The 20452-nt window shown below is 33.6% G+C and overlaps 1 protein-coding gene across 1 annotated transcript in view; it reads right to left on the reverse strand.

Annotated features, from left to right (window-relative positions):
* The window catches only part of LOC126828224 (laminin subunit beta-1), a 48452-nt gene that overhangs the window by 16036 nt on the left and 11964 nt on the right, over positions 1-20452 (reverse strand). The window contains exons 3-14 of the mRNA XM_050557872.2: positions 9265-9818; positions 7294-7411; positions 6745-6890; positions 6188-6308; positions 5285-5473; positions 4694-4873; positions 4270-4379; positions 3543-3758; positions 2587-2745; positions 1811-1931; positions 1323-1450; positions 548-737 (exon numbers count right to left, since the gene is read on the reverse strand). Coding sequence (XP_050413829.1) covers positions 548-737; positions 1323-1450; positions 1811-1931; positions 2587-2745; positions 3543-3758; positions 4270-4379; positions 4694-4873; positions 5285-5473; positions 6188-6308; positions 6745-6890; positions 7294-7411; positions 9265-9818 — 2232 coding nt within the window. The remainder of the gene's footprint in view (positions 1-547; positions 738-1322; positions 1451-1810; positions 1932-2586; positions 2746-3542; positions 3759-4269; positions 4380-4693; positions 4874-5284; positions 5474-6187; positions 6309-6744; positions 6891-7293; positions 7412-9264; positions 9819-20452) is intronic.

A 20452-nucleotide genomic window follows, 5' to 3' on the forward strand; every position in this document is an offset into this window, starting at 1 on the left:
CAAAAGATTTTACATTTACACAAGTCCATATCAATTTGAATAATTATTTACGGGAATACGTATTAAAAGTCTGCTTCCTATTTCTTTGGGAAAATAATATAATTTAAAAAATAAAGTACTTAGCTGCACTTGTGATATATCTAATTATTCAAAAATATCACTTATTTTCATAGGAAATATATTTTACAAATATTGCTAATGAACTGAATCAGCATTAACATATAGTGTTAATCACTATTCAAGTTAATGAGCTATGTGTTTAACTGATGACATCATATCTAGAAATCACCAAATCCCACTTAAAGACAATTTAACCTAAAACTATTATACATAATCAAATATTTCTTTTGCACTGTTATCTAAAAAAATCATCGAATGATGTCGTAAAAACATGGTTGGGTAACTACATAAGACATCAATGTTTGATTAAAAACTACAGCCACTTATCTTATTTAATAAGACAATCTAATTTGTGACTGAATCTAATTGGCTACTAAATAATAACCTAATAAATATATAATTAAATTTTATTAAACAATTAACAAACCTAAAGCCTCTCCGTGTAATACAGCTGATATACTAAAATAATGTTTTTTACATTCATCTGGTATATTAGATTGTAGAGAACCTAACTGTATTTTATCACATCTATACCGTAAAAATTGATTCTTTAGATATAGAGGAAGACCTGGACCTTGGAATATAGGTACACTATCTGTATTTGGTACTAATGCAATCTGAAATAAAACATTGTATAATAACCTATTAAGATTTATTGACAAACTAAAAGTTATCAGAAAGAGAAAACACAAGTTTGTGGATGGCAACCATTTTTGGTATTTGTTATCAATTAAGCCTTGCAGAATTTGATATTTTTTTACCAGCAGGGAATATTTAATAATAATAATACAAAAAAATGAAAAATGGGGTTTAACGTCCTACTCCAACTGGGCTAATGAAGACGGGCATATGCCCTACAGTGTGCTATGAGGGGCATTTTGCCCGGACAGCATCACTACATCCTACTCTTACGACTAATTCCAACTACCAAGGGATCTTTTACGTGCACGCCAATGGGTACACAGGGCCTCAATATTTTGTCCCTTCCGAATGACTAGACAGTTGTCCTTGTCTGGCCCTCCGTCAAGCACCCACAGACAAGAGGAAACCACGCTGGAAAATCATGATGAACTTTCGTGGCCAACACCGGAGCGAACCCACGACCTCCAGGCTAGCAAGAAGAACTTAACAAATACATAATGGACTTCAAACACTATAAAAGCGAAAGTGGGGAATACATAAATACAAATCCTTTTACTTACTGAATCTAATAAAACTGTAGCTTGTGGAGTTGTCTCTCCTTCCTTATAACGGTTCATATCTAATCTTATTGTGTATTTTTTACCTGGTTCTAAACAAGTTGGTGGAGTTACACTCATAAAACGATTACCTGTAGTAAAAATAATAAGCTTTATTAATTGTATGATACATAATAACTGCCAGAAGATAATATTACTTTGATAATTGGTGTTTTGACATCACACCAACAATATCTATCCCAAATATTGGTGATTGCAGTGGATACCTGAATTTTCAGATTTCAATCTACAACCTGATCAAAATGGATTCCTGAATTTCTAGAATCCAATCCAAATTTGATCGCAATAGATACTTGAATTTCTAGATGTCAATCCATAATTTAATCGCAATGGATACATGAATTTCTAGATTCTATAATTTGTTTTCAATCTTTCCTTTTATATTCACTTGACTTAGGTTAGAAAGAATGACGATTCTAGAAGAAACTTACTGGGTTGCAGTCTAATATCTTTAACGTCATCAGCTGGATCATATCTAGCACATAGACCCTGTGGATCTATAGGTTCATCTCTAATAACAGTTACACGTACATCACTCCAAGCATCAGGCATCTACAACACAAATAGAAATACTCTCACAATAACCATATTTTCTTCTGCAAAATTCATCAATTTTTTACCCTTTTAAATAATCCACACAAAAATTAGTCAAGTGTTCGAAATCAAGTAGTAAAACCTTCACAGTACTTGTAAGCCTATGACAATCCAAATATATTTGCATTCCCTTTAAGAAATAATTAGCATGCAAGGTAAATCAATGAGATTAAAAGAAATAGTTACTCAATACAAGCAAATATATCATTCTTTAATAATAGTTTTTATACAATAATATGACATTACCACTGTTCCTTTCCTGCAGCATTTAATAATAAAATAAAAGAGTATATAATTGTGGTGAATTAGTAAGAAATATAATTAATATGTCATTAGATTTACACAAACAGTTAGAAACATAAATACCAGTATTTCTGAGAGTTCTGATTTTGTAAAAACTAATACCTTCGTGAATTAGTCCCACAGATTTCTAAACAGATTACAATTTTTTCAAGCTCTCATTTATAAGTCTATTTTAGTTGTAGAATGGTAAGAAATTTCGGTTTAAAATTTTCATTCCTAATTAAATGGCCGCTGTAACTACAAGTCAATGAAAACTCTTATATTATTAATAATGAACATGGAATTAGTTAATAAAAAAAATGAAACTTACCCTAGGATCATATCGAAGTACTACATCATAATACATAGGAAAATCTATGTTATCTAACATGACTTCAACACTGTCTCCTTCTGTTAATAACATATAACCTGTACCAGTCCAATAATTACGACCTTCTTGAACAGGTTCTCTCAAATATACACGAGCATTCTTAAACAAGATAACAAATCATATAGTAATGGTTTTATGTACTAGTTTAATTTCAAGTATAATCTAAACATTGGCTATGATGGCAAGGAAAGGGTAAGGAAATTGGATTTACAACTAGAAAAATATCATAAAATTTCTAGGTGGACATGGGGTAACTTTTGAATATATCGGATCCAGTTAGTTATGAGGTAGTACAACGAAATCGGTATGTAGAAGGGCCACTTTACTCACTCACATTGAACACTAACACATAACAATAGAAGACAACCAGATTTAAATGAAATGAAAGGAAATGGGGTTTAACATCCTACAGTTCTGCTCCGAACTGGGCTAATGAAGACGGGCATACACCATACAGTGTGCTATGAGGGAAATTTTGCCAGCGGCCTTACAGCCTACACTTATATCGAATTCCAACTGTCAAGGGATCTTTTACGGGCATGCCAATGTGTACACAGGATTTCCGTTTTACCGTCCCATCCGAATGACTAGACAGCTGTCCTTGTCAGGCCCTCTGTCCTTGTCAGGCCCTCTGTCCTTGTCAGGCCCTCTGTCCTGCATCACTGACAAGGGGGAACCACGCGGGAAATTCTGGATGAAATTTCTCGGCCAATGCAGGGATCGAACAATTAGAGATTTGCTCAATTAGAGATTTAAATTAAGTACTTTGTCAGCATGAAGTTAACATTTTGTTGTAAATAGTCAATTCTTATTAAAAATTTAAACACAAGAAAACCGAAAAGGAAGAAAATGATTGACAGTTATTTATAATATAATATGTAAAGATTATGACTTACCCCTGAACCTCGACCATGTTCCCCTTCATATAAATAATAATCTAAACCAGCATAGTAATATCCTGATATTGGCTGATCACATCTTCTACCTATTATGTTGGGTCGACACTGACATTGTCCACTACCTTGGTCACATGTTTCACTCAATGATCCACCAATATCACAATCACATGGATCACATCCATAAGCTTTAGCACTTAATCCATAAAATCCACGCTGTAAGCCGAGACATAAACAATTAACACAATTTTTGTTAAAACATACTAGACTTGTTCACAATGAAATCCATTTCAAGACATTTTAAGACATTTTAAGAATGGCTGCTTACTTGGGTACCTCAGAGCTGATTTATTATGTTTTCATCAATAAGGGTCCAGAGAGGGCTCTCATTTCAGTGAATGAAACTGACCATTTGGAGAATTTATCTGCTAGTCAATTTACATGATATGAAATTGGGTATTTGAAAGAATTAATCTATACAACACAATAAATTTATAATTGTTATGTGCAAAAACACTTAAAGAGCGATTCATAATTGAAATAACACTGAAAATTATCATTATTATGCTTTTTAAGAAAGTCCAAAACACTTTGGGGAAATTTTGAAAAGACAAAATTTAAAGTCATATTTAAAGCTATGCATCTTTATTCATCAATAAACCAATCTACTCAGGAGAATTTTGTCATACAACAATTTATCTGACATAATATGGCAACTATAACTTACATCACAAACATCACAATTTCTACCAGAAACGTAACGTTTACATCGACATAAACCAGACACCTGATCACAACCAAAATCCCCAATAGTTCCAATAGGATTACATGTACAAGCTGTAAATATAAACAATAATCATTTTCTATACAAAATTTTACAATTAATTGATAATTCTTTACTCACGAGCAGGACATCTTTACTCTTTCTAGAACCTTGATATAAATTCTCATAATTGTTTCAGAGTTTACTGAGAGCCATTTAAGATTTTTTTTATTCACATTGAACAAAACCAGAAGGCTGAAACATCTATATTTGCCATTTATTTTGGAATATACACCCTTGAATTAATCACATCATATTGAACATTATTTTTCTGCCGTTCACCAATGATTGTCGAACAATGAAAACTATTTTAAGTATATACACTTACGTTCACATCCTTCAGGATTTGTGTCTAGTAGATTCCAGTAATTATCGGCACATTTATCACATCGATGACCTTTGACATGTCTCTTACAATAACATCTACCAGCTTCTTCACCTCGTAATTCATCTGTTCTACTATCACATTCTCCATTACGTTCAGAACCAGCTGGATCGCAATCGCATGCTAAAAAAAATTAAAGGAACGTAAATGCCTATAGTTAAATGTATGTTTGTATTGTATATAATATTTGAAGATAGACTGTCAGTCAATGAAACATACACCAATAATTCATCAAAGCCGAGAGATTCATATGTGAAAGTATGAAAATGTATCATACAATTGAGAACTTGATGATTTTAATTAACAGTACACCCCTTTTTATTCCTCCATTAAAGACCACAACTGTTAGTTTTGTATTTTTACATATAAATTTCCGGTATTCAAAATGGCTGACAATTGTATACATAAAAAGTTATCATCAATATTACTTATGCCTTTAAAAAGCCTTTATTGATGAAGATAATTATAAAGTAGACGATACTGCCACTAAAAGATTATAAAGTAGAGGTTTGGAAACAGTTTCAAAGGACTTACGCTGACAGACTTCAGGATCTCGGATATCTCTGTTAGGATCTTGATAAAAATAAACTTTACATTCCTGACAGTTACGTCCCATTGTATTATGTTGACAATCATCACATACGCCACCACTCTTTCTACCAGTAGCTTCAAACACGGCCGGATCAAAGTGACACTTAGACGCATGATTATTGCAATTACATCCTGTAAAAAAGTTTAGTATTGAATGTATAAATGATAGATGGCCATTCTACAAAACATACACTCACTGCAGCTAAGTTGCCACAACTCTGACCTACTTAAATAAATGCATTTTGCACAAGTTCCCCAGTTTGTGCCACCCTAAAATGGACTGGCAAATTTATCCCAGATTGTATACACATGTTAATTTTTACATGCCCAAATTAATACATGTACCAGTCTCAAATACTAAATCAATGTACAGTTTTTTTACAAAGTTAATGCATATCTTTAAAGTATAACAGATATACAGTTTGTAGGTGGGGTATTTTGTATTAACCCCAAGAATACATTTTTTTGTCTTTAATTTACAAATTAAAATGCATTCACTGTAAACAAACAAATTAAAAGAATAAGAGTATTTGATCCAACAACCTTCTTATTGCATATTTACCCATAGCCATTTATTTATAGTCTCAATAACTCCACCCTATAATGTAAGTGTGTACACTACAATGGACAGTCTGCAATTTTGACCAGAAGATGAACACTGCAGTCAAAGTTTAACAGAAAGCTCTCCCAATACCAAAGCATTTTGGCATGGCAAGTTGTTCATTAATATATTTTCACCAAACAGTCTTTAGTTTGGTGATGTTTTTGCTGAACATTTGACCTTCTATGTCACATGTAGGTAAGGTTTGTTTCCATATTTTATTCAACAAACGAAATAATTCTTACTTTTACAAGAATTAGGTTGATTTTGTCTGGCTGGTCTCCATGGTAAATCATTATAAAATTCTTCACACATTTCACAGTTTAAGCCTCTTGTATTATGTGTACATTCACACTGACCATGTACCTATAAATACATGTACGTATGTTTGTACTGTCAAATAAAATCATTTACTACAAAAACAAGAATCGAAAACAACAAGGTTGAAATTGCTTAATAGTTTCTATATTTTTATAATTATTCAAATGCAGAATAAAGTAACGACTTTATTAATTATGGCAACACAAATTCATTTGTTCTCTTTTATTTTAAGTTGCTTTCTGGGACTTACATTGCTTTCGGGGACTTACATTGTAAAGAATTTGTGCACCATATATATTAAAATTTTAAAGATGAAACATATGCCCACAGCAGCTGAGCTGTTCAAGCAGTCCATAAAGGTTACTTCATATTTTTCTTGGTAGGCATGATGGATGGTCAAGAGTGAAAACAACGTAAGAAATACATTATAATGTTGGGGTGTAAAAATGGTTTAAAGCATTCAATGAAAGACTAGTCTTACCATATCTGGTCTACTATCATAGCCTGGTACTGGAAGACATCTTGAAGCATGACCATAACAAGAACAACTACCTCTAACAGTCATATCGTACATAGAATAATAATACTTCTCTATAATTTCTGGACGGGAATCTAATAATGTATCTCCTGTAAAAATAAATATATTTTTCATTTGTACAGTATTTCAATGGTGGAAAATAAATCAATATTTGAAAACCAAAAATACTAACCGAAACGGGAAGTCAGTTTACTTTTGGGTGAGAACAAAACCAGTTTAATGATACACGTAGCATCAGAATTATGTTAGGCATTGTGGTATTACTTACTTAAGATAACTTCATTTCCCAGACTAACAGTTAATTGGATGTCTTGTGACAATGGGGATACTCAATTGAATGTTCCGGAATTGAATTCTCTCAATTCCAAAAATAGTGACAATCGTGTGAAAAGGGGATTTCGGGCCACAACGCATGCGCTGATTGCATAAAAAACGTCACAACCAACGATGACAACTAAATAACTTTTTCTAAATAACTAACAACACACCTACCTAATGTATGGAGTTCTGTAAAATTTACTCTTAAATTTGTCAATTTCAACAAATCCTGAACCTTTTCACTATAAGGATCGTTTACTCTTATAACGGGAGACAATACACGGAAGATGACCTATAATAAAAGAAAGTAGTGTTATATTAATCACATGTGTTCATCACCTGTAATATATCATTTCAGTTTCCTTTATATTTATCATAAACTAATATCTTCACAGTAGAACTTAAGAAACAGTCAGAAAATCAAATCAAGACATTTAATTCATTATTATAAGATAGGTTGCTAGGCAACGAAACATATGCCCACAGCAGCTAAATCATTCAAGTGATCTACAAGCCGTTGTTGTATATTTATTCTTTTGTAGGTAATTGGGACAATTTCCTACAGATTAGATTATAATTTTTGTCGTTTGAGGGTTTACAAATTGAAACAAGGGCCTTAATTGTTGAAATAATGCACATAAACTTCATCAGATCGGATGATAAATTTTGTTGTTTGAGCATTCACAAGGTTCAACAATGTGAAACAAGGACAAGGGTCATAACTGTAGATGTAATAAACGTAAATTACTCAAATTCAACAGGCTTCTTCGTTTCACTAAATTAAACAATACGTATTACATGTAATTTCATACAGATCGGATCACAATTTTTGTCGTTAAGAGTGTTCACAAGGTTCAACAAAGTAAAACAAGAGCCATAACTCTAGACATAATTAACGGAAATGGCTGAAAATAAAGATAGGTTGCCAGGCAACGAAACATACGCCCACAGCAGCTATATCGTCAGGGCAGTCAACAAGAGTTGTCGCATATTTTTACTTTTTCCGGTAATGAAACATTTATAATACATTAAAATCTAGTTAAGAGTAACAACTCATTAGAATTTGTTCTGCTCCATGCTAACGTTTAGTATACAAAACTTTAGCTGTTCAAGTCATAAAGATTCATTGAAAATAAATATACTTGTTCGTCTCAAGAACTTAAACTCTGTGTATCAATCTGAAGTCAATCGGATATTAACTTTAGCCTCTAGAGCGTCCACAAGATTCAGAAATCGCTGAAAATCAATAGGATTCTTCGTCTCATGACCTTATGTGGCCGTATAAAAAGGCTTCTTCATCTCACTAATGTAAACAAGATATATCAATTTCAAAACAATTAGATGATAAATGTTGTCTGTAGAGTGTTCACAAGAAATTGTGAACGACAGATGGGGGCGACGGCGTATGTGGGCCAGAAATTCATTCGGAGGACGTGAACAATTTTTTTTTACGGTGTTCAGTCTACCATTCCTTTTGATGTTCCTCTCGATCTTCAACCAGAAGAGATTAGTAGCGGTCACACAGTATGAACATTTAAGCAGGCACATACATGTATATATTTAACATTGTCCATATGATAAAAGTTAATTATACATGTACTCATATCTTACTATACAATGTACTACAGATTGCAATTTTCCTCATAAGGTAATGAAATTAGCATACAAAATCAAACCATTTAGACAGGAAATAAATTAACCTTCTCAGAGAACCACATCTCAAATAATCTAGTTTATTTGATGTTGCACATCAGCCTACCCCTTCACTGTCACAACTATGTGATAACAATTCCTACATTTTCCAAGGCACAGTCTAAATAATTAATTTTGTTTTTGCAACTACAATTTTCTTGTACAAATGTAAATCAATGCTAAAATTTATAGCAGTAGGCTCTTTATCTTGTCTGAAATTCTTATCTCAAAACATTGATTCATATGAAAATCACACTAAAAGAACGTGTTATGCTTTTAAAGCACTCGTCTATTCCATACTCTGTAAACTTTGCAAACAGTTAATCATGATGCAATAATAAGCTGATAATTCTACCCCTTGCCAGAAGAAAACAAAAGAACAGTGGGAAGTTGTTAGACCAATTTTAATAGTGCCCCACTTTCTACAAAAGGTGAGACACAAAAAGAACTTACCTCTCCTTCAGTAGAAGGTGTTTCTGCTGAATATCTCTGCACACAAATAACATCAGTCAGTGAACGAACAGGTCCACGAGGTATATCGGGGAAAGAACGAGCACAATCCTGAGCAAAATAACGATAAACTTTCCAGGTTTTACCAAAGTCATACGATCTTTCTATAAGTAACGCCTTTGGTCTAAAGGTTTTAAAAGTCATAATTAAATGCGTAAAATGAAATTCAGCTTCTAAATCAAGCTGTATATAAACATTTTTTTCACCATTTTTGGCCTGCCACCAACGATTCTGCCTTTCTTTAAAAGATGACACAATGTTTTCTATTTGATGACTACGGTCATTAAAACCTTCTCTCCATGGCTGACGAGAGTCACACTGAAAGCATTTTGTGTCTTTTTCTAAATAACTAACAACACAATAACGTTCTGGTCGTTCTGAACCACATGTGGATGATGCATACATATATTTTTCACGACCAATCAACAAGTCCCCGGTTGCTGGGTAACAACTGCCCTGTTCACATCTCGATCTTTGTCTACCCTGACCGGTCACACCTGGAAGGAAAAAAAAAAGATTTTAATTTTAAAAGCATAACATAACATTGCACTGATGAGAAGGAACCAGAATTGAAAAATCATGGAAATCCCTTTAACCCAGCCAGAAAGTACTGGAAATTCCTTCGGCTCTGCCAGGATAATACATATACATGTACATGTACATGTAGGTAAAAAAAAAAAAAAATTAACATGCAATTATTATACACCCACAAGTTAATGTAGTTCTAAATTACAGTACATTTTCTTTGTCTACTAAGTAAAGTAAGCATTGGGGGTAACAATGAGCCCTTTGCATTTCAAGTATTTTTGCATAAGTTTCTAAACGTATAATACATTAATATGTCTCGAAAGTATTCTGGACAGATTTTAATTCAATTTTCACAAACAGTTAATAATATTGGACTCAAATTTTTCTACTTTCGATCCCCCAGTCTAATTTGTTTCCACTTCGACCATGAAAAATACTATCAGCTCCAAATTTGAATACAGTGTCAACCAGCGATACTTTTTTTAAGACATTTTCAGTTGGGGTTAATGGAGGCGAGAATGAGGACACCAGAAGTTGTTTATCAGATTCAAGGTCAATAAGCTTCCATCCCCTTTAATACACTTCAACTACAAATATATTTTAGGCTATGTACATGTAGCTTACAAAATTTGGCCTTCATTTTGTATTCGAAATATGCAGAATGCCAGTACAGGTTGGAGACATTCCAATAAGTCACTGTGTGAACTGTACATCTATATGGGAACAGCAAGTCGGTTACGTTATACACAGTTTACACAAAACAATTACACAAAATTGTAATTATTTAAAAATACATGAGATAAGACCTGTATAGCATGAACGACAAAGCTACTGTTTGGGTATTGAAATGAAATGAAATGGGGTTTAACATCCTACTGTTTTGCTCCTAAACTGGGCTAATGAGGACGGGCACATGCCATACAGTGTGCTATGAGGGAAATTTTGCCCGGGCAGTGGCGCTACAGCCTACTCTTATACCGAATTCCAACTGCCAAGGGATCTTTTACGTGCACACCAATTTGTACACGGGGACTCAGTTTTTCGTCCCATCCAAACGACTAGACAGCTGTCCTTGTCAGGGCCTCCATCCTGCATCACCGACAAGGGGAAACCACGCCGGAAAATCTGGATGAACTTTCTCGGCCAATGCAGGGATCGAACACCTGACCTCCAGGCTAGCGAGCCAGTGTCTTACCCACTTAGCCACGTGATCCCCCCTGTTTGGGTATGTTACCTTGTCTAGCAGACTGTTTACAATAATTAGGGGGTAAAATAAATAAACCCGGTAGTAATATTTTGTATATGCAGAATATTAATTCCTTATATTATTGCAAATATACAATGTACAAAGTTGTAATTATGTACTTCATGGAGTATTTCCGTTTTGGTTAACAGTAAAACATAGCTAATTTATATTAAACAAGCCAACAGTGAGGCTGATGTCCCCCGCCGAAATCCCCAAATAAATAGATGACACATATTAATTAATCGCACATCTATTTTTTTTCCAAAGTATCAAGCAATCAAACTGATTATCAACTATACACTAAGTTTCATCACTCTCTATCAGATAGTTATCGTGTCCCAAAGCATCAACCAATCAAATTGCTTATCTTTGCTTACCCTAAGCAGAAAATGCTTATCTTCACACTCCATCAAGGCATTGACCTAATAAACACCTACACCACGTTTAAACATTCTAGGTCAATTAGGAGAGTTATTGTGTCCCAAAAAGTGTGACGGACAGACAGACAGACAGACAGACAGACGAACCCATTTTAATAGTCCCCTGCTTTCTTCGAAAGGCGGGGGACAACAAAACATTGCAGATACACAACAGACTACCACATGACCTGTTTCCTCTACCATTGATGAGTAAACTGTTTAGATAACTACAGGAGGGCATTTATTCCCAAAGGCTTGAGGAAATTCCATGTTTATGCTTAAAATTACTTTCAAATGTTATCGCATGTGTTAAGCATTAGTTCTCATATGTGAAGAAATATAAAACCGGCTTCCTACAATATATATCATATAGCTAGCAACCAGTTTTTATATGAAATCTTAAAATTCCACCATACTTTATAAATTGAAGGTCTACGCAACCCAAGTCATAGTTTACATGTATGTGTCGGTGACATCCTGATTTCTTCTCAGGGAGAATCAAGCAAAACACTCAGCCCACATAATGCCAATTTGTAATGGCTAACTGTATATAATGGTAAATCTAGGTCAATCACAAGAATTAATTATCACCTTCATGGCATGCATATGATGACATATTCAACCAATCACCCATACAATGGTTTCACAGAACTAAATATAAATGCTTACATCAAAGGTTTAAACATTCAATCTATAAATTTTACCTACATGTACTATGTTTTTACAGCCCTATATACATGTATATTCCTGATTATTTATTGTGTATACACAATTTTATATAAAAGGTTTAGTTAACTTACTTATTTGTTATCTTCCAGTAGTCATGGAATTGTGCTTTAAGAAATGAAATGGGATTAATGTCCTAGTGTTCTATTCTGCAAACGAAGACAAACATACACCACCCACTGTCTTAGGAGTGAAATTTTGCCCAGTGATATATTGAATTCCAAATGCCAAGGGATCTTTTACATGCATGCCAATGTGTACACGGGACCTCGATTTTTCCTCCCATCTAAACAACTATACGTTGTCTCTTGCCAGACTCTCGGTACTGCACTTTTGCTTTAACATTATGTCAAATAAGTCATGTTATATAAAGCTTTTGTTCTATTTAATAGCTCTATAGATTTTTATTTTCAGAAAGTAAATATTTGTATATTGACGGCAAGAAGACAATCTAGATGACTTAAAGAACAAGTACATGTACAATAATAAATTTGTCATGTGGGGTTAATTTAATTGATGACTCAATAAATCTCAATAAAGTCCTTCAAATAGTTGTTACAAAAAACCAGTTCATCTTAAAGTCATTGACTGAATGTTCATTGAGTTCATTTGTATTATAACATTTGAACTTTAACTTGTTGTGGTTTGACCTGTGAAGGAATGTATTATGTTAAAGTACTGTAATATACGGTAATGTGATATAGGTAAGTATATATTATGTAGGTAATAAAGATAAGACATCTCTCATCTTTACTTAGCACAAAATTCTAAGTTTCGTCTTTTGTTGATTTTGCAAATAAAGTGTTGATACATGTGCAGATTTGATTATATTAATCCAAGTACACAGGGCTTACATTCTCTACAAAACCTGATAACACATCTAATTTACTTGCAAAGTTAAAGGGGAAGACCAACGATTTTCAATAAGGTTTCCATAAATAATAAATATATATTTAGAAATAATCCCTCCTATAACATATGCAAAAAATAATTTGTAAGCAAGAAATTAATTTTTATTAATACCGGAAGTGACGTAGTTGGTTCGACACGCTCACTGGTCCCTATAGTAAACATACAAATTTGGAGTAAGTTTAGCGCTGTATTTTGTGATCGTTTCGCCGTTTGGCAGAAAATCTGATGAAAGGTAATCTTTATTAGGATATTAAGAACAAGAACTTACGGTGTTTTGAAGGTATAATATACAACGCGTTTGTGTAAATTAAGTTTCTAAACTGGACACTGTGACACAATTTAAGCCACATGGCTAATTGTTTACATCACGTGATAGCTGGCACGTGACAGATATTAACCGAACACAAATTGGCCACCTATTCGGCTAGCGACCTGTTCAACCGATCCAGCTGGCAACCTGTTCGTTGGCAACCTATTCAGAATAAATTCAACAGTCGCCCAAACTCATCTATTTTATCAACCAATAAAATCCAACGTAACGTCTATCAAATGAAAGTAGAATATATTATCATTTATCCATTCCTTTAGCTCAGAATAGAGATGTAATTTCGCATTATCTTACAAAATTCTGGACATCCAACTAAATATATTCCGAAAGCTGATTAAATAAGCTTTCGAAATATTATTAGTAAAAGTTGGCACAATCATATTAAAGGGGTGCGCTCTCATTCTGAATAGGTTGCCAACGAACAGGTTGCCAGCTGGATCGGTCGAATAGGTCGCTAGCCGAATAGGTCGCCAATTTGTGTTCGGTTAATATCTGTCACGTGCCAGCTATCACGTGATGTAAACAATTAGCCATGTGGCTTAAATTGTGTCACAGTGTCCAGTTTAGAAACTTAATTTACACAAACGCGTTGTATATTATACCTTCAAAACACCGTAAGTTCTTGTTCTTAATATCCTAATAAAGATTACCTTTCATCAGATTTTCTGCCAAACGGTGAAACGATCACAAAATCAGCGCTAAACTTGCTCCAAATTTGTATGTTTACTATAGTGACCAGTGAGCGTGTCGAACCAACTACGTCACTTCCGGTATTAATAAAAATTAATTTCTCGCTTGCAAATTATTTTTTGCATATGTTATAGGAGGGATTATTTCTAAATATATATTTAATATTTATGGAAACCTTATTGAAAATCGTTGGTCTTCCCCTTTAACATAGCTACTAATTTTTGTCTAAATTAAAGATGTTCCATACATTTTCAAACATGAAATAATGAATGTAAGAGTCCAAAACACTTTTTTTTTGTATCAGCTAACATACATGTAATCTTAAAAAGATTACCTGCTTTAGTGTTTTAAAAGGTTATAAAATTTCGTAAATTTTTTTAAAACAAAGTTCACATCTTTCCCTAAACAAAGGTCCTAATCCCCCCTCCTCCCCAATTGTAGATGTATCCTTGATTTTAAGATAACAGTCCAGAGAGAGAGAGAGAGAGAGAGAGAGATTTAACTCCACTCAACACACACTAGGTCATTTTGGGACTAACACATGGTTTAATTTTATTTCAATAATTCTCTTGTGCATAGGGGTCTTTAGCAGTGGGAGGAAACCGGAGGACCCAGAGATAACCCACGAGGTTGGACAGACGACCCTACTCCTTGTCACGTACATCTGGGGAATCGAAACCATGCCAGTTGACTCAATGACAGACCTTATGATACAGCGCGCACGTGCTAACCATTCAACCATCCCCCCACCCCCACCCCAAGTCCAGTTAAATGTACCTTTTGTAAGTGTATTTTATATTTAGTTTTTATCAGTTAATATTCTGAAAACATAAACCTCTAACTGGTTACATTCTATCAAAGCAAAATTCACACCACCAATGATTAATGTTTACCTAATATAATAAAAGAGCAGTATGAGTCACAAACTACAAGTTTAACATGATATGGTGAGATCATGTTTGACTCCCAGCTTTGTTTATTGTTATTATTATAAACAAAGTGGGAAAATTCTCTGTACTCTATAAATATAGGTATATTATCAAATATACATATAATATATGATACAAACCAGAAACTTCATGCAATAGCTTTTGATTATATAATATGGAGATTGAAAAAAGAACATTATTCGTTCATCAAGAAAAATATAAAGATCACCATAAAATTTTTCTTCGACACTGCTTCTGCCCAGATTCAATGCCTGACAATGCAGATAAATGTTGTTCCTGAACCAAACAAACTTACATGTAGTATTGAAAGGCCCAACATTTAATAAACCACTACTTTGGCTAATTTAGCCTACATGTAATTGAGTAAAAAAACAATTAAATACATGTAAGAATGTACCAGGTTATGCAATAATTGTAGTACATTTTCACTGATAATTCTGTTAGCCAGTTACTCTCTCCCCAAAATTTGCTGAACCATTTCATTCGATATCTACAGTTCTGAACAGTTTAGGAATCTTGGCATTCGAAACTCTCATACTAGGATTGTAGTTAGCTTACACTGTAACCCGGGTATCATTTAATCTTGTGTATCTAGCACTAATTTCTTTCACATTTGTTTAATATCAAATCTTTGTTTAACAATTCGTAAAATTCTTTTAAAATCACCCCAAATCATGTAATTTGTACTTGTGTCTAGTTTAAAGCTGACTGATTAATTTTGATAATGAGTGTCCAATTTAGAAGTATTTAATTTCCTGACCACTGTTCAAAAATTAATCATTATACATCAATAATCATTATTCACAATCAAATCATATGGATTAATTCAATAGGAACAAAGTAGATGCATATCATACAATGTGCATTCATAAATATAACCCACATATAAGATGGTTGCTTCAAGTTCAGTTTAACACTTTATCTTTAATTATATGAGAATTGAAATGTAAGCTACAATGAATAGAGGACATGTTTATATATGATTAACCACATTTAGAAGCCACTGCTTATATAAATATTGGTGTACTATGTCAACTGATTGCTCATGTTCCTGAACCATATTCTATACTTGTTCTCTATATCTTTACAAGTACTCTACATGTACATTTGTTGTGTCTGCTTTAATAAAGCAATCACTATGAAGGCCAATTATCAAACCTTCCCACCTTTTCTCATATTAAAAGAACTACAGTATCTTAAAACTTTGAACAAATCCTGTATTACCTTATCAATTTACCTTGATTGTAACAAGATGGAAGAACAAATTCAAAATTTTGACAAAATGTATTAATTGTACAGAATGTAATAATTGCTTTAAATCTTATAACTTAATATCTAGAACTTGTCATTAAGACAGCAAGGCTTGTACAATGTACTGGAGTTTTAATTAGACAAACATGATGTGTACTGGAGTTTTACTTAGACAATCATGATGTGTATTGGATTTTAATTGGAGAATAATGATGTGTACTGGAGTTTTAATTAGACAATCATGATGTGTATTGGAGTTTTAATAAGACAATCATGATGTATATTGGATGGGCAACGGAGTGATTAACAAACAGTGATTTTAGGTATCAATAAGGGTCATCTGACTTATTTTCTAGTGGGATTTAGTCTTTGGCTGACCACTTGACCATAACTAATGAAAGCTGGACATAAAACAAGTAAAGCGTTGATTTAATCTGTGTACTTGACATGTTATAAGTTAAGTATACTTGTAGGTGAAATAAGGTTAAAGCTTATCTATACTTTACTTTGTATAGGTATGTCAATTATTTACTGTGGTCAGTCTTAACAACTGGTCAACATACTGGTCATTGTTGATCAAGTAGAGTATTGAAAAGAAAAGATCTCATAAATTGTATAACCTGATCCGATCCCTTTACAAAGACTGGTCTACCCATTTGTCACACATGTAACATTTTTTTATCAATTTGTGCCAAATTAATATGTAACTCCAAACTATTTCGTACATATTAATAAGCCTTTAAGTAAAATATTTACACACACAAACAAATATAATGCTATGTTAATAATGTCAAAAGTCTATATATAATATATAATCTAGATAGTTTCTAGACCATGATAAAATGTTCACTCAACCCTAGATATCCTCAATACATGTATAACTGACCAATGATTTCAACAGCCAGATAAACAAGGAGTAGGGTCGTCTGTCCAATCTCGTGGGTTTTCTCCGGGTCCTCCCGTTTCCTCCCACTGCCAATGACCCTTACGCGCAAGTGAATTATTGAAATAAAATTAAACCATATGTTAGTCCCGAAATGACCTAGTTTGTGTCGAATGGACATTAAACCCCATTTCTCTCTCTCTCTGTACAATCAGACAATTCACTATTGAAGTTCTGCATAAATATTCAGAGTTTTTGGTTGCAATTAATAAGCCTGGAAAAAAGGCACCTGTCACAGGATTTGTCAGGCACAGTCTTTGATTGGAACAGAATTGCCTTTTAACAGATATTTTAGTTAAATAATTAATACATGTACATGTCCACCAGTACATAGTTCAAAATGTCAGGTACTACAGTAGCTCATCAATGGCAATGAAGTCTTCCTTGGTTTTTTTTCAGTTTCTTATTTCTGAAAATTAATGTTGTGGAGCATCTAAACTAAATATCTTGGCCATACCCACTCTAATATAATTATTTTGCTGAAATTTTACTGGCATGTACTTGCCGAAGTCATAGTGGTAAGTTACAGTCATGATTTAAAGTCACTCATATAATTGGATTACGAAATTCTGCAAATGTGTTATGTAACCCCATTACGCAAATCTAGCAATACTACTGAACGGCTCAGTATTTTGATTTGAAATTTTCATACAATTTAAATTTAATAGTCTCTATTATCACATTTTGGTGTTTGATGTATATATCTTAATCCAACCCACTGTCTGACCTTTCTTTTTAATGTACAAAACACACATTTGCTTACTTAACATATATATCATGTTTTAGTACAAGATTTTCTACATGTAGGTTATGGTGTATAAAACATAGTTTATTAGGGTGGTAGGATTAACGTCAGGACTGTTTATATTGCTGTCTACACATACATGTAGATACATGAACTATGGACACCCAATGGTCCAGTCTTGACCACACTTGTCATGTTTGTTTGGTCAACAAGCTCTAGAAACTGTGAATGGGCTGGCCACTTAAATCAAATACCCACAGCTACAATCTTTAATGGTTCTATACACCACTATGTTTCCAATACCCTTGAACATTAATATAAAGGTAGAGCACTGAATTTCAAAGGTACAAAGTGGAGTGGAAATATGTGGTTAACCTTCAGTCAAATTTAAGTTTGGTCATTTTAAATCAGACAAATCAGTTGAAAAAAACCTTTTAAAGCAGACACAATGAACATGTATATAAATTTAAAAGTATATTTCTTTAAATCTATAATTAGCCCTTTTTGACTTCTTCAACAGCTGAGGTTGAATTAATACAAACTTCGCAAGGGAAATGTATTTTCACGGCTTTAGCAATTGCTGAGCAAAAGATATTTCTGTAATGTACATCATACTGTACATGTAATTTCCTGTTTTAGCATCAAATTTCAGCAAATAAAACTACATCAAAGCCACAAAATGCACTTAAAGACCTGAACTTAATGGGAAAGACAGTTTTTATAGGAAATGTAAATTATACATATTTAATTATCACTGCCCAATATACAAGTAAAAACGTGTAGTACATGATCAACATTACACAAAGGTGACCATATTTCCTATCACACTATCAAACAACTAATTCTAACAAGCCAACAGTGAGGCTGATGTCCCCCGCCGAAATTGCAAAATAAATAGATGACACATATTAATTAATCGCACATTTATTTTTTTCACTAAGTTTCATCACTCTCTATCAGATAGAATCAAGATTATCTTGTCCCAAACCATCGACAAATGAAATCGATTAGCTCTGCTTAGCTTCAGCTCGAAATGCTAATTATTGAACTCAGTCAAGACATTCACCTAATGAACATCTACATATACATCAAGTTTAAACATTCACCTAATAGACACCTATGCCAAGTTTGAACATTCTACCTCAATTAGAAGGAGAGTTATTGTGTTCCAAAGTTTCTACCAATCAAATTGCTTATCACTCTGCTTACCCTCAGCAAAAAATGTTCATTATCGAACTTAGTTAAGGTATTCATATAATAAATCTATACACCAAGTTTCATCAATCTCACTTAATTAGAACTAAAGTTATCGTGTCCCGAAGCATCAACCAATCAAATTATTTATCTCTGCTTACCCTAAGCGGAAAATGCTCATCTTCGAACTCCATCAAGGCATTGACCTAATCAACACATACACCAAGTTTGAACATTCTAGCTCAATTAGGAAGAGAGTTATCGTGCCCCAAAGTATCAACCAATCAAATTGCTTATCTCTGCTTACCCTAAGCGGAAAATGCTCATCTTCGAACTCCATCAAGGCATTGACCTAATAAACACATACACCAAGTTTGAACATTCTAGCTCAATTAAAAGTTATCGTGTCCCAAAGCATCAACCAATCAAATTGCTTATCTCTGCTTACCCTAAGCGGAAAATGCTCATCTTCGAACTCCATCAAGGCATTGACCTAATCAACACATACACCAAGTTTGAACATTCTAGCCCAATTAGGAAGAGAGTTATCGTGTCCCAAAGCATCAACCAATCAAATTGCTTATCTCTGCTTACCCTAAGCAGAAAATGCTCATCTTCGAACTCCATCAAGGCATTGACCTAATAAACACATACACCAAGTTTGAACATTCTAGCTCAATTAGGAAGAGAGTTATTGTGTCCCAAAAAGTGTGACGGACAGACAGACGGACAGACAGACGGACGAACCCATTTTAATAGTCCCCTGCTTTCTTCGAAAGGCGGGGGACAATAAATGGGTTACATGTGCATATATGGTTAGAAGGTCCAATGATCTTGTGGATCCAGAAACTGTGCAGCTAATCTGACAAAACATGGGCCCAATCATGTTAGGTAAGCACAGGGAATTTGGGCATTTCTACTGTGGCTGCTGTTCAGCTGCATTTCATAATATTTGTCAATGACAATGTGCATATACTCAATGGCTTGATCTCATTTGTTTTTAAAACTACAGGTACCTAACATTATACTTCAATATAAATTTTTATTACCTTATTTTTGTGTCTATATAAATAAAGTAATCTAACTGAGTGCATGGTACTGAACATATATTTATAACTTTATAATAGATGCCATTAAAGGATCAAACAGAACATGCTGTGTCCTTATTGACCCCTACCAATACAAATTATTTGCTTTTA

The sequence above is a fragment of the Patella vulgata genome, chromosome 7 (genome assembly GCF_932274485.2).
Source record: "Patella vulgata chromosome 7, xgPatVulg1.2, whole genome shotgun sequence".
In the NCBI taxonomy this organism is placed as follows: Eukaryota; Metazoa; Mollusca; class Gastropoda; family Patellidae; genus Patella; species Patella vulgata.